Below are 13,733 nucleotides of genomic sequence, written 5' to 3'. Positions count from 1 at the left end.
CGGGCCCGGCGATGACATGGCGGTCGAAGGTGTTTAGCACGGACAGATATTGATGTTATCGTAATTGCTGCCGCAGACCTTCGACCTCCCGACCCATGTTGCAAGAATACCATGTCATAACCGGTTGATCCCGCCCGTGGGGGCGACAGTATTTGTCCCAAGCTACGGTGCAAGGGTGTCACATTTAGGTATATAGATCCCTACTAATTGAATAGGATTTTTTTTTCCCAAATGTAATAAGTAATTATGGGATATTAGATTTCTAAATGATTTATCTTTATGGATAGTGTTTTTATCATTTTAAATTAATCTTGATTAATTTAATAAAAAATATTTTAATAAAAATAGTATACATTAATTATTTTGAATTAAAATAATTATCTTTAATATGCTATAATAACATAAAAATATGAATATTTTAAAATGAAAATATAAATAAAAACACTATTTTATTATAAAAGTGATATTCTATAACTAAAATAAAAATTAAGAATGCTTACCCATAAATACTAATTGATATATGATGTTTTGAGAAAAATTAAAGGGATGAACTTTTTTTATATCCTTTTTTATTGTAATAGTAAAAAGACTTACTTTTTTATTTATTATCAAATAACACCTCAATTCCATTCGATTTATTTTATCAAACCCACTCTCAATTACCTAGTTGTTATAATTATTTAGCAGCTATAATTATTTAATTGTCATAATATAATATTAATATTGATGAAAATATTTACATCAATTTATCTGATATTTTTTTTCAAATTCAGATAAATTATCCACTTTATTAAATTTAGATAATTATCTTTCATTATACATTGGATAAACTATTCTAAAATTTTTATTATATTTATTTTATTATTATTTTTCTCTCCCCATATAATATCTACTTTTTCATTATTCAATTCATTCCTTTTATTTTTTTTCTCTTTCCTAAATTAATGGTATTTTAATATTTAAAGAATGAATTTTATTTTTTTTAATTTAAAGAAGTACTATTTATAAAATTTAAATTTAGAGAATGAATAAAATAATTGATGTTAAACTTATTTTTTTTATTAAATTTAAGGTGAATTTTATGTTTAGGAAGACCAAGTAATTATGATTTATAATTGTATTATCATTGTCAAATAAAAATATTTTTGAAAATAAAAATAGATTGAAGTGAGATAAAGACATGATGCTATTTTGATAATAAATAAAAATAAGATATTATTTTAAAAAAAAAAGCTTCAATAAATTCACATGGGAAAGTGAAAAACCACTGAGGACATCTTCTGACCCCACTTCCCTCTTCTCCGGCTATGAAAGCGGGTGTATCGTTTCGCGTACGAATACGGAGAATTGTTTATTTCTTTTCATCATCGTCGGGTTCCATCTTCCGACGTAATTGGCTAATATTTTTGTATCCTGTATGGCCACGGCCATCCCATCACACCATCCTTCCTCTTTCCGTTCGGCTGACCGGAACCTGTCGACTTCGCGCACCTCCTCGCTCGTTCCTCTGCGATCCTTCTCCCTCACGTCGCCACCGCGTGCTCCGTCTCCCCGTCTACAAATACTCATCAATCGTTGATTTCTTAGCTTCCAAGAACCTCACAGATTTTCTCTCTCCGCCCGAAATGCCTCCGGAGGCAAGTAATTTTCAAGCATAATCCCCACTACTTGGTGCTTTCCCATCGCAGGCCGCCCACCTCCGTCCGCAGGTAACTTCGTCATTGCTTTGCTTCCTTTCCGCCCCTTCTTTTTTTCAGTTCTTAATCCTTCTCAAGCCAATGATTTGCCTGGCTTGTGTGTTTCTGAATCACATTGTATTTATTTTATGTGCTGCTGATCTAGCCCCCCACCCCCCCTTCTTGGCCGCCTTCTGTTGGACTGTAGTTTTGTTTTTAAAGTTTTTAATGGAGTTCGTGGGCGGCTGCTGATCTTTAAAGCTTGGGAATTTGGAATTCGGTGAGTTGGATCTCAGCAGCGAGGAAAGATCGGTTTTTGATAAGGATGATTGGGAGGAGGAACATCAGCAAGGCGTCTCCATTGTTCTTGCTGCTGCTGGGGTTTGGATTTTTCGTCGCTACCTATAATCTGGTGACGATGGTCATCCATTACCAGCAGCGAGAGTCCGTGAACAAGCTTCCTGTTGACGATTTAGGCACGGAGATGCCTAAGATTAGGCGATTGGGCGTTCAGAGGCATCTGTTTCACGTTGTGGTGACTGCGACTGATGCGGCATATAGCAGGTGGCAGTGCCGGATAATGTACTACTGGTACAAGAGGATGAAGGACGGCGAGGGGTCGGAGATGGGAGGGTTCACCAGGGTGCTCCACTCTGGGAAGCCTGATAGCCTGATGGATGAGATCCCAACTTTTGTTGTGGATCCACTCCCAGACGGTGTGGATCGGGTAAGATTTTTCTAATGGTTTAATTTATTTTCTTTGTTCCTGTCACTTTCATTATTCTACAATGTTTGTTTAGCTTGCATGCCTTAAAACATGTTTGAATGACCAATCATAGAATTTATTAGTGCAATTCCCCATATACAAAGATTGGTAGATGATCTTGTAGGCAATAGGTAGGTGGGCAGGCTTATCTTCGTTAAAGTAATATTAAACTAATGAAAATCAGTAAATTAAATTAAGAATGACTAAAATTTGATTATATATGAAACCTGTATTTTTAATAATCAAAATAAGTTTAAAATCACAAATGAAGCTATAATTGATAAGGAAACACTAAATACACAACAACAACTAGACCCATCTAAACTGCTTTGGCGGACTGTTTGGCAACCAAGAGTACCTAAGCGGTCCCCCTAATCTACTTTTTAACAAAAGTGGCCCGTTGGTGAAATATCCTAGACCTTTCAGAACTATGTCTATATAAAACCATTTGTTGTTAAAATTTGGTTTGCCTATGTTAACCTGTTTTTCTTTTCTTAATTTCCTATGTGGTAACTAAAAATAAAAGACTTGCGCATGTAGTGATTTGTTAAGAATCCTAAGTTACTTGTGGTTGTTTTATGCAAAATCTGTCCCACATAACTTACTCATATGCAATATATAGAGGACTTACAAAAACTTCTCAAGTTTATTTGCAGTTCATCTTCAAGAGGTGTTCAAAGAATGGCATGCTAAGTGCCACTGGCAAATAGTTGCTAGCTCTTTATTATTATTATTTTTTTCACTTGGCTGATTGCAAATTTGCCATTGATGTAATTATAGTTGTTTTAAAATCAAATAAAATTTTCAACTGGAAATCATGTACACAACAGTCTCATTCACCGTAAAATGCTACTTGTCTAACAGTATCTGATGAATGGCTGTAACTTCTTCTCTATTGAACTAATTATGGCTGCTCTTGTATTGCTTTAATCACTCTGAATGTGTTCTTGTGTACAATTTTTTGCAAATTTTTTTCCAATGAAGAATATAATTTCTTACTGCTTCATTGATGTGGTTCTAGGGGTACATTGTCCTAAACAGACCTTGGGCCTTTGTGCAATGGCTGGACAAAGCAACTATCGAGGAGGAGTAATCTATTTTCCCTTTAGAACATTGTGCCATTGACTTTATCTTGGTTACTTTATGAGAAAAAAGAGCTATCTGCGTTGAATGTGAAAAACTGCAGGTATATATTAATGGCAGAACCAGATCATATTTTTGTCAAACCATTGCCAAACTTGGCTCGTGAAGATTATCCTGCAGGCTTTCCATTCTTCTACATTAAACCAACCGAACATGTAGAGATTGTGAGGAAGTTTTTTCCAGAAGAAAAAGGTCCTGTAACTAACATTGACCCTATTGGCAATTCCCCTGTGATAATTAAAAAGGTAAGTCATGACTCATTTGTTCATCAGTTTTTGTAACATGTATTTATGTTTTACACAGACGCTTATGCTTCAACAATCTTCTTTTGAACTCGATATTTGTGCCATTTATTGTATGTTAAATTCTTCTTCAACAATCTTCTTGGAACAATCTAACAAGTTTTTCATCCCTGTTTGTCTCACTCAGTCCATACTAGAGAAGATTGCTCCTACTTGGATGAACATTTCTTTGAATATGAAAGAGGATCCAGAGACCGACAAAGCTTTTGGATGGGTGTTGGAAATGTGAGTCCTAATATGTTATATTTTATAATTTAGTAATAGATTTTGATTGGTGTTGATATTCTAATTCCTTTTAAGCTCTAAAATAGGTATGCTTATGCCATTGCAAGTGCATTGCATGGTGTGCAACATGTTCTTCATAAAAATTTCATGATACAAGTATTTCCTCATTCTTTCTCTTCTTTGTGTGTTATTATATTTGCTATTGTATATAAAAAAGTATATCTATGTTATTTATATTGTAATACTACTTTCGAGTTGTTTGACTACAGCCCCCTTGGGATTTGAAGTTGGGGAACACTTACATTTTACATTTTACTTATGGATGTGACTATACATTGAAGGTAATTTTCTATGCCAATTCATATATACATATTTTCCTCATGACAATTTATACGTGTCGTTCCTTACCATGAAGATGGATATGAGTTATGGCAATGCTTGTTTGTGTACTTAGTAGATCTGTTTTCATACTCATTGTTTCATGTACAATGCCAGGGTGAACTAACTTATGGTAAAATTGGAGAATGGCGCTTTGACAAAAGATTATATCTTCGTGGTCCACCACCAAGGAACCTAGCTTTACCCCCGGCAGGAGTTCCTGAAAGTGTGGTATGTACTCACATTCACTAGACGTTGTTCTTTTGGTGTTACTATCATAACTTTACTATTTGCGATTCGAAGATGTAATTATTGGCCTATCTAAGTGTCTTCTATTTTGGAATTTTCAAAAAGAAAAAAAAAACAAAATGTTGGACTAGTGTATACTTTTGCTTGGTTTAGAGTTTCCTTGTTCTTTCATTTACCTAGGATATTTTATGTTCTTAAAGAATCTATTAGTATGTCAAATCCTTATACAGTTATATGCCATTCCAAATATATTAGTATTTCAAATCCTTGTACAGTTATATAGCAAAAAGTGGCATTCCTTTCATTTAGTTATGAACACTTATGATAGTTTACTCTTCATCTCTTGTAAGCTCTCATACCTTCATTGTTTCTAAATGCATTATTGCCAAGATGACGTTTAGATAAAATTTTAAAACTATTTTGGTTATGAATATGCAATAAGCAAACATTAATGATTAATCTAATCTCAGAAGCATATGGACCCCATGCAATTTAGTGGAAATGAATCTGTTAACTTGTGAATTCTTATCTGAGTTTCTATGGGCCCGCATGATCTGAACTCTGGAGATTAGTGGCAGGATAAGATTTATAGTTCTTGCAAAATGGGTGGATGTGTTGGTTATCTGACTAGCTGAGCTTGTAAAAACCTTGTGTAACATATCCGTGATCTTGGCATAAAATCTCATATTCACAAACTACATTCCCCAAAAAATGAAAATTAAAAGTTAAAACTAAAAATAAAATTAAAAAAAAATATCATATAATAGGTTGTGAAGGGAAAAATTGAAAGGTTCATGCCTTGGATTTGTGTTCTTGTCAATTTATGGTGTTGCTGGTTGACATTGTATTTTGGGAGGAACTGAATGGTGCAACCATGTACTGTCTGGAAAGCATGCTCATTCCCATCCATGAACATGTATTACTAATTATTAGGAGCTTTTTTTGGTGATCCCGATTTTTTTTGCTTGATTTGAAGTCTTCTAGAATCAAGTGGGAAATCATTGAGATGAAACCTTGGGCATGTTTGCTCTATTACCTCAAGGTATTCATCAATGTGCAGTTCCTTTTTAGACCATATTGTTTTTGGAAAACAATACGATTGGCCTTGAACACGTTTTGTGATGTAGTTCCACAGTAAACATATTGGAAATGAGTGTACACTGCAGATTCTATCAAAAAGTGTGAAACTTTATATTAGGACAACTGATTACATGTGATAAATGATGGAGTGATGTGCTCAATTTCCTGAAGCAGCGGAATGAGCAGAAAGACGAGCTTAAAATGAGCAGATAGCTACTTAGCACAATAGCAAAAAAGAGCATCTAAAAATTTGAAATCCAATATAGAGTAGCAAAAGGGAAACATTAAGAATCTGCTGGGACAATTGATATGCTTATTTAGGTAATAGTGGTTGCTATATGGAGCTTTCTACTACTTATATTGTTAGTATGTGTGCATCTGTGAATATGCACATGACACAATAGCAAAAAAGAGCATCTTAAAATTGAACTATAAAATCCAATACAGAGTAGCAAAAGAAAAACATTATGAATCTGCTGGGGCAATTGATATGCTTATTTAGGTAATAATGGTCGCTATACAGAGCTTTCCAGTACTTATCGTTAGTATGTGTGCATTTGTGAGTATGCACATGATATAATGTAGGCAGTCTGACAATTTTGAGTTATATCAAGGAGACTCCAGACAATTACTAGATTTTCGACAGGTTGGATTATGAGACTGGAAACTATATTGTAAATGATTGAGATATTTACTCATCCAGGAACATCACACATCTTTGGTTGTAGTTGATATGCCATAGCCAAGACATGGCCATCCATTTTTTCTCTTTCATAGTGATTGTTGCTTAACAATATTTACACTAGAATGATCTTAATTTTTTACTTTCTCTTATCCCATGTGTTTATTTTATAAAATTCCAGCATAGCTTCTATTTGAAGTAATAAATGTGAATCTCTATAGTTCTTCTCCTAGTTATGGTAACACTTAGGAGGCGTTTGATTCTCTCCTAGGAATCAGAATGAGAATGAGTATCATAGTATTATGGAATGGGAATGGGTATGAGCTTGGGTATCATTCTTAAAAATGATGTTTGGTTAGTTAAATATTTTCAATCAGAATGAACCTAAATTTTCTTTTTTACCCTTACAGGAAAATAAAAGAAAAAAATAGATGGGAGAGAAAGTTGAATGTGAGAGAAACATATGATGAGAGAAAATGATGAGAGAGAAAGTGTGATCAGAGAGAAAATATGTTGGGAAAAATGAAGAGAGAGAAAGTATTATGAGATAAAATGAAAGAGTGAGGAGAGAGAAAGTATGATGAGAGAGAAAGTGAGTTGAGAGAGAAAGAGTGATGGGAAAAAATGAAGAGAGAGAAACTATGATGAGAGAAAATGAGAGACTGAGGAGAGAGAAAGAGTGATGGAAAAAATGAACTATGATGAGAGAAAATGAGAGACTGAGGAGAGAGAAAGTATGCTGGGAGAGAAAGAGTGATGGAAAAAACGAAGAGAGAGAAAATATTATGAGAGGAAATGAAAAGTGAGGAGAGATAAAGTATGATGAGAGAGAAAGTAGGTTGAGAGAGAAAGAGTAATGGGAAAAAATGAAGAGAGAGAAAGTATGATGAGAGAAAATGAGAGGCTGAGGAGAGAGAAAATATGTTGAGAGAAAAAGTGTGCTGAGAGAGAAAGTGTAATTAGAGAAAATAAAGAGAGAGTGTGATGAGAGAGAATGAAGAGAGAGAAACTGTAATGAAAGAAAATGAGAAGAGAGAGTATGCTAAGAGAGATTGAGGAGAGAGAAAGTACGATGAGAGAGAAAGTATAATGAAAAAATAAGGAGAAAGAGTGTAATGGGAGAGAAAGTGTGATGGAAGAAAATGAGGAGAGAGAGTATATGATGGGAGAGAATATAGAGAGAAGATGGTAGAGAATGTGTGATGAGAGAGAATGAGGAGAGAGAAAGTATATTGAGAGAGAAAGTATGATGATAAAATAAGAAGAGAGAAAATATTATGAGACAGAACAAGGAAATAGAGTGTGAAATTAAAAAAAATTGAACAAATATACTAAGGGTATTTTTGTCTAAAACTTAATTTATATTCGTATTCCATCAAAACCCAAGGGAGGGGATGGGTTTCATCCATACCCAAGTTTTTGGGTTTCATTCCAAAATCTTGATTCCATTCTCATCAACCAAACACAAGGTTTGGGAATAAATCCATTCTCTCATTCCCAAACGTATAAACCAAACGTCACCTTAGTCTTTATCCTTGCCATGAAAAGGACATAATTGCTCTTAGCAGGGTAGCCTGGATTGACAACTAGATGTTATCCTTTTCTGTAGTTATATGAAATTATCATCTCAATGGATAAGTTGCATGCTATTTATAAGCATAAGTCAGTTATAGTATTTCTTCTTTTACTCATCCACAAATACTCATGACTTTGCACTTCCAACCCTAAAGTATCTTGATTGCCTAGTGACCCTCTGCTCTAACATTCCTGATTCTAAGTTTGTTGCAATAAAGAAATGGTGTGATAAAAAGAAAAAGAATGGAAATATAAGGAAGATGAATGTTGAATCTGAATAGCTGGGGCTATTAAGCTCACTTTAATTTTGAGTGTGAACTTATACCAATTTGAGCTGCTGTTTGTTGACTTTTAACACAGAGGAACAATGGGGAAGTAATAGCATAGAAATGGATATAGCTTGACATCCATAGTGCCTGGAACATGAGAAGGATGCTTATAGTACGTAACCATAATTTGATGACTGATGGCTCCTATTTTGAGAATCAACTTATTTGGTGTCAAGTAGTATTACAAAATAAAGGAAGAATCTAATTATGTATCAAATTCACAAGTGGCTATACTGTCATGCAGATTTATTCCTATTCCAGTCACACCGGAAAATAAGAAATGGTTAACGTGCTTCTCCTAATCAACTTGTTTAAAATATATTTCCTCATAGGACCTCAAATATAATGATCTGTACTTCATCAGCAATAACAAATATGGAAAGCAGAAAATTGTTTCATAGGATCTCAGATATAATGGTTATTGGGTACTCCACATTTAAATATGATTCTTTTCTGCTGGAGACTCCAGCATCTGTTTAATCCTACTAAATATTAAATCATAGGAGATTTATTCATGAATTTGATTATATAAAGCAAAAAGACAACTTTGAAATCATTAAAGTGAGCATGGAAGCTGAATTTTTTTCCTTGCAAGAAATTTTAACTAGTTCAGAAGTCCCATGTTTCTGGAAGAAGCTAAAAGTGAAACGGAGAGAACTAATAACATGCATGAGCTAGAAATAATAATCCATGCTAAAACTCCTACAGAACCAATTAGCTTATCTTAAAGTAGTCTAGGTTCACGTAGTTGATGTAAAACCCTTAGTTTAATACAATAGTGTGAGTTGGATGCTAATGAAGAGCATCTCGGCTAATCATTTTGGGCTAGTGATTTGTGACAATTAGTATCTTAGGAGGCCTAATCTTAGGCTTGTTGTGTTGGAAATAGCTGTTCATATGATAGCAGGGCACCACTAAGGAACCTCCCATAGCAATTAATTAGGGGCGATTCTAGATTATGATTAGGAGTTAGATCTTGCCGAGGATGTCAAGCCTTAAATGGGGAATTATGATTCCCTAATCTAGTTTTACAAAGCGAATTGTGAGTTAAATAAATAAAATTTATAAAGCCTAGATAGGGAAGCTATCATTAAGTTGGGCTCATACATTTTGGCCAGTGTGACATGTTAATAGATTAGTTCTTTCATTTAGGTGGATCATTATAGTGGAAGTTGTCTATTAGGGGAAAAAAAAAGGGTGATGGAGGCTTAGGCAAGATGGTAACACTACTCATTTTTAACATTAGTGTCTGAACCGTGTTTGTTTTGTGGGGAAATCAAATTATTTTCATTTTATTTTTCTAGAAAATAGAATTTAAAAATTGAAAATAAATAAAAATACTTATCATCATCTTTTGACACCTTTGAGATTTATTAAATGTGAATTGGTGTCAAAATGTAGCGACATATATTTGTTTCCTAGCATTTAGGCAGACCCAGAAGTATATTATCACTTCAACCATTTTTTTCCCATGATCTAAATGAGCATATTTAAGAAACAAAGTATGGAGTTTCTGTATAGAGTTACTAGGTCCTAAATGATATTGGCTTTTCAAATGAATAAGGGCTATAAGTTTGGACAAGTTACAGATGTTAAATTTAAAACATTAAAATAGGAAATACTAATGGAACCAAAAGGATAAGTTAAAGCAGGACTTAGCTGCTTTAAAGGTAGCACTGGCTCAATGAAGCGACTGGAAGAAGACTGAAGTATTATATTGCTAAACATGGTCAGCCATTCTTCACTGTAGCATCCACGATATAACCATTAGCTGCCATTGCACTTTTGTTCTTTCCTTTTATAGCTTGTGGTTGCTGGGATAATGCCAAACCTTGGATAAACACTCAAAAATTAGTTTTTCTCTTTATATTCCCCTTTTCTTTCTCCATGAATGTGGCCACTGTCAGTTCATTGTGTTTACTTATGCAACTTGCCTTGTAGGAGAGTACTCTTGTTATATGCATTAGAAGTACCAACCTTGTCATTCTTCAGCTTGCTAGCTAGATCACAATATTGAATACTCGGTACAGGTAACACTGGTGAGGATGGTAAACGAGGCTACGAATAACATCCCTGGGTGGGATGAAGGAAGATAGCCAGACCTAATTTCCTTCAGCTAACATTGACAAGTACAGAAAGGAGAGCAAAAACACATACAACTCATAAAGCATTGAAGTTTTGTTAGAAGAAACAGAGATTTCCCTCTTGAAGACTAAAAGTTCATCAATGTCCATTCCTTGGCAGACTGTGGGTGCATACCATTCGTCCTCATGGACTTCATGATCTTCTAAAGCACACTGCTGTGACTCGAATAATTCTGCACTAGATAAGTTATAAATACTTTCATCCATTGTGCTGGTCTTTGTTTGCAATTTAAGCAAATTATGGAGATATTGGAATACAATTTGTGGCAAATATGTTAAGTGTATATTTGATTCGGAAACACAATTATAGTATGATAAATAAGCAAGGGAGCAAACAAAAAATACATCAAATGCAGATTAGATTTACATAAAGGGCCTCAAGTTGTGATCTTCTATTATGCACATATACCAGTGATGGAGGAACAGGTGAAGCGCGCAAATTTAAATGTACTAGTTGAATGCATTGCGCAGGTAATAACCAGTCAAACATCACTAGAAGTTAAATCCTAGGCTAGGTCAAGTTTGACTTAGTCGTGGAAGCTGACGCTGACCCAAAGAAGACTCTTGGACACTACTAGGTGTGTTGACCCCTAACTTCCCCTAATTTATATATCTCCAATTCATATCTCACTTAGTCAATCAAGTAGCAAGTACCATTTCTTTTTTAGACGCCTTAGATTGCCACTACTTTGGTATTTATCTCGTGTATATGAAAATTTTAAAGCGTCACAACATAGTGAGGCAATCTAAGTAGAGAATTCTAAGAATAGTTTTCTATAATATCCAATGCATATCACCTAGGCACTTATATCACCTAGGCACTTAGGCTACGTGTATGATGTAATCTAGTTGGTAGTATAATTAAGATTATATTATAATATTTATTACTTTAGTTGGTACAGTTATGGTACAGTTTTAAACTGTACCATAATATAATCTGAATTATTAAATAAAATAAAATTTTATAATTTAAATTACAAGGTCAATATCAATTAATCTGATTACATTAAGATATCATAGTTTAATTAAAATTTAAATGTCAAATATACTTCTAATTCATTTTCAAAATCAATCGGTCATTGGCGTTGCTTTCATCGTTGTCGTCTGCCTGGCACCGCCTCTGGGCACCGACCACTTGGTGTTGCCTTCGAGCATTGCAGCCTCTGGGTGTCAGCCGCTACCGGGTGCTGACCGTTGTAGGCCATCGGCTACCTCAGGTTATCGGTCGTCGACCGCTGCCTCTGGGCACCGTAGCTGGTCGGCCGCCTCCTCTTGGCACCGTCACCGGTCGGCCACCGTCTCCTAGCGTCAGCGGTTGATTGCCGCCTCCGAGCGTCGAGCCGTTGCCTCCAGGTGCTGTCGTCGACCGCCACCTCCGAGAATCGTCGGCCACGGCCATCGGCCACCGTCACCGATCTCCAGCCGCCACCGCCGGTCACCGACATCGCTGTCCCCACCGTCGACTACCACCACCTCCGGGCACCATCGGTCGCCACCTCTAGCTTCGGCAGAGGTGCGGTGGCCACTACCGTCGGTCATCACCTCCGACAGAGATTGTAGGATATTTTTATTATTTTATAATAATATGAATTGTATTTCTTATAAAAAATATTAGACGTCAAATAAAAGAATATAATCACCCTTATAATTAAAGATTATATACATTATATTATCAAATATAATAATGTAATTAAAATTATATTACATTACAAATTAGGTTACATTACGAGTTAGATTACATTACGCCTAATCAAACATAGTCTTATAGAACAAATTCATATAATGTTAATGTCACAACACTTAAAGAAACAGCAAAAAATGATATAAAAAATGATTGTTAAACTGAAAAACAACTGAAGGTCTAAACTTACTAGAATAATATCATCATCTGTATAAATAATCTTACTTCCATTGAAAGTTATGCCAAAAACAATAATATATACTGGTTTATCAGGTAATTATTAAAAAGCTGAAAACGAACCTGAAACAAGTACAAGTTTTGTACCGGAGCCTGCAGTAACTGTATCATGCATGCAAAGTTGATAAAGAATAGTTGAGCAAATCTTTAGGGGTAATTTTAAGTACAGTCCATATTAGAAAACAAAGTTTTATATACAGTTTTCATTCATGAAAATTTTTATTTTCACTCCCCAGTCAAACATTTTTATCTAATTGTCCATGATATTTTTAGGTACAAAAAGTCTAAAAATCAGTATAAATCTTCTTAAATTGAGTATATTAACTTAGAATCTAGTATATTTTCTATCAAATTGAGTACGATTCTTTTTTCACCTCAAAATATACTCAATTTTAGTTTAATGTGCTGAATTTAATAGGAATTATATTAATTTTTAGACTATTTGTACCGAAAAATATAAGGGTTAATTTCGATAGAAAATATACTCGATCCTAGTATAGAGTACTAGATTATAGTGTAAAGTGCTGAATTTAACATGAATTATACTTATTTTTAGATTTTTTATACCTAAAAGATAAGAGGGACGATTTTGATAGGAAATATACTCGATTTTTAATAAAAAGTACTGACTTTAAGAAGAATTATACTCATTTTTAGACTTTTTATACTCAATTTTAAAATTTTTATACCTAAAAAATTTGAGGGGTAATTTAGGTATCAATATTTGCATGAGGGAGTTGAAACAAGTAATACTTTGCATGTAGGGAATGGAAATAAAATTTTTTGAATATAGAAATTGCATACAAAGTTAATATTATGATTGGAGATTTTTCTCTAATTTACCGAATCTTTAGCATGACAAGTTAAAAACCTGGAAAGTTAATGGTGTTTGCCATGGGAAAATAGAAATTGGCACTACCTATTAAATTCATTATGATGTCACCGATGGTGTTTGCCATGGGAAAATAGAAATTGGCACTACCTATTAAATTCATTATGATGTCACCGATGACGAAAGAGGAGAGTCTTGGTCTTTTTTTTGTTATACTTAATCATATATTTTAATTTTTTTTTTTTTTTTTTTTTTGACAAATATGAGTAAATAGGCATTCAAATCATTTATTTATTAAAAAAATAATAAATCAAGTAACACCGAATTTAAATTTTAAAATGATCAGTTCGGTCTTATAAAAATTTTCCACCAACCGTTAGGATAAATTGAAAAATACTTGTGGTGGACGGCTCAACATCTTATTGTTACACATC

The 13,733-nt window shown here is 34.1% G+C and overlaps 1 protein-coding gene across 3 annotated transcripts; it reads left to right on the top strand.

Moving 5' to 3' along the window:
* Window positions 1-1,437: 1,437 nt before the first annotated feature.
* LOC122006210 (hydroxyproline O-arabinosyltransferase NOD3-like) lies at window positions 1,438-10,833 on the top strand. Of its 3 annotated transcripts, none has more exons than XM_042561627.1 (9): window positions 1,438-1,709; window positions 1,885-2,403; window positions 3,464-3,531; window positions 3,629-3,830; window positions 4,015-4,112; window positions 4,199-4,268; window positions 4,382-4,453; window positions 4,608-4,721; window positions 10,436-10,833. In XM_042561627.1, exons 2-9 carry the CDS (start codon window positions 2,002-2,004, stop codon window positions 10,499-10,501), a joined length of 1,092 nt encoding a protein of 363 aa, XP_042417561.1. In that variant the 5' UTR covers window positions 1,438-1,709; window positions 1,885-2,001; the 3' UTR covers window positions 10,502-10,833. The 3 variants fall into 3 exon arrangements, with proteins under 3 accessions (XP_042417561.1, XP_042417559.1, XP_042417560.1); XM_042561625.1 differs by having other exon boundaries at window positions 1,843-2,403; XM_042561626.1 differs by having other exon boundaries at window positions 1,438-2,403.
* The last annotated feature ends 2,900 nt before the right edge of the window (window positions 10,834-13,733 follow it).

Source organism: Zingiber officinale, chromosome 7B, assembly GCF_018446385.1.
Source record: "Zingiber officinale cultivar Zhangliang chromosome 7B, Zo_v1.1, whole genome shotgun sequence".
NCBI lineage: Eukaryota > Viridiplantae > Streptophyta > Magnoliopsida > Zingiberales > Zingiberaceae > Zingiber > Zingiber officinale.
This window is presented reverse-complemented; position numbering and strand designations above follow the sequence as displayed.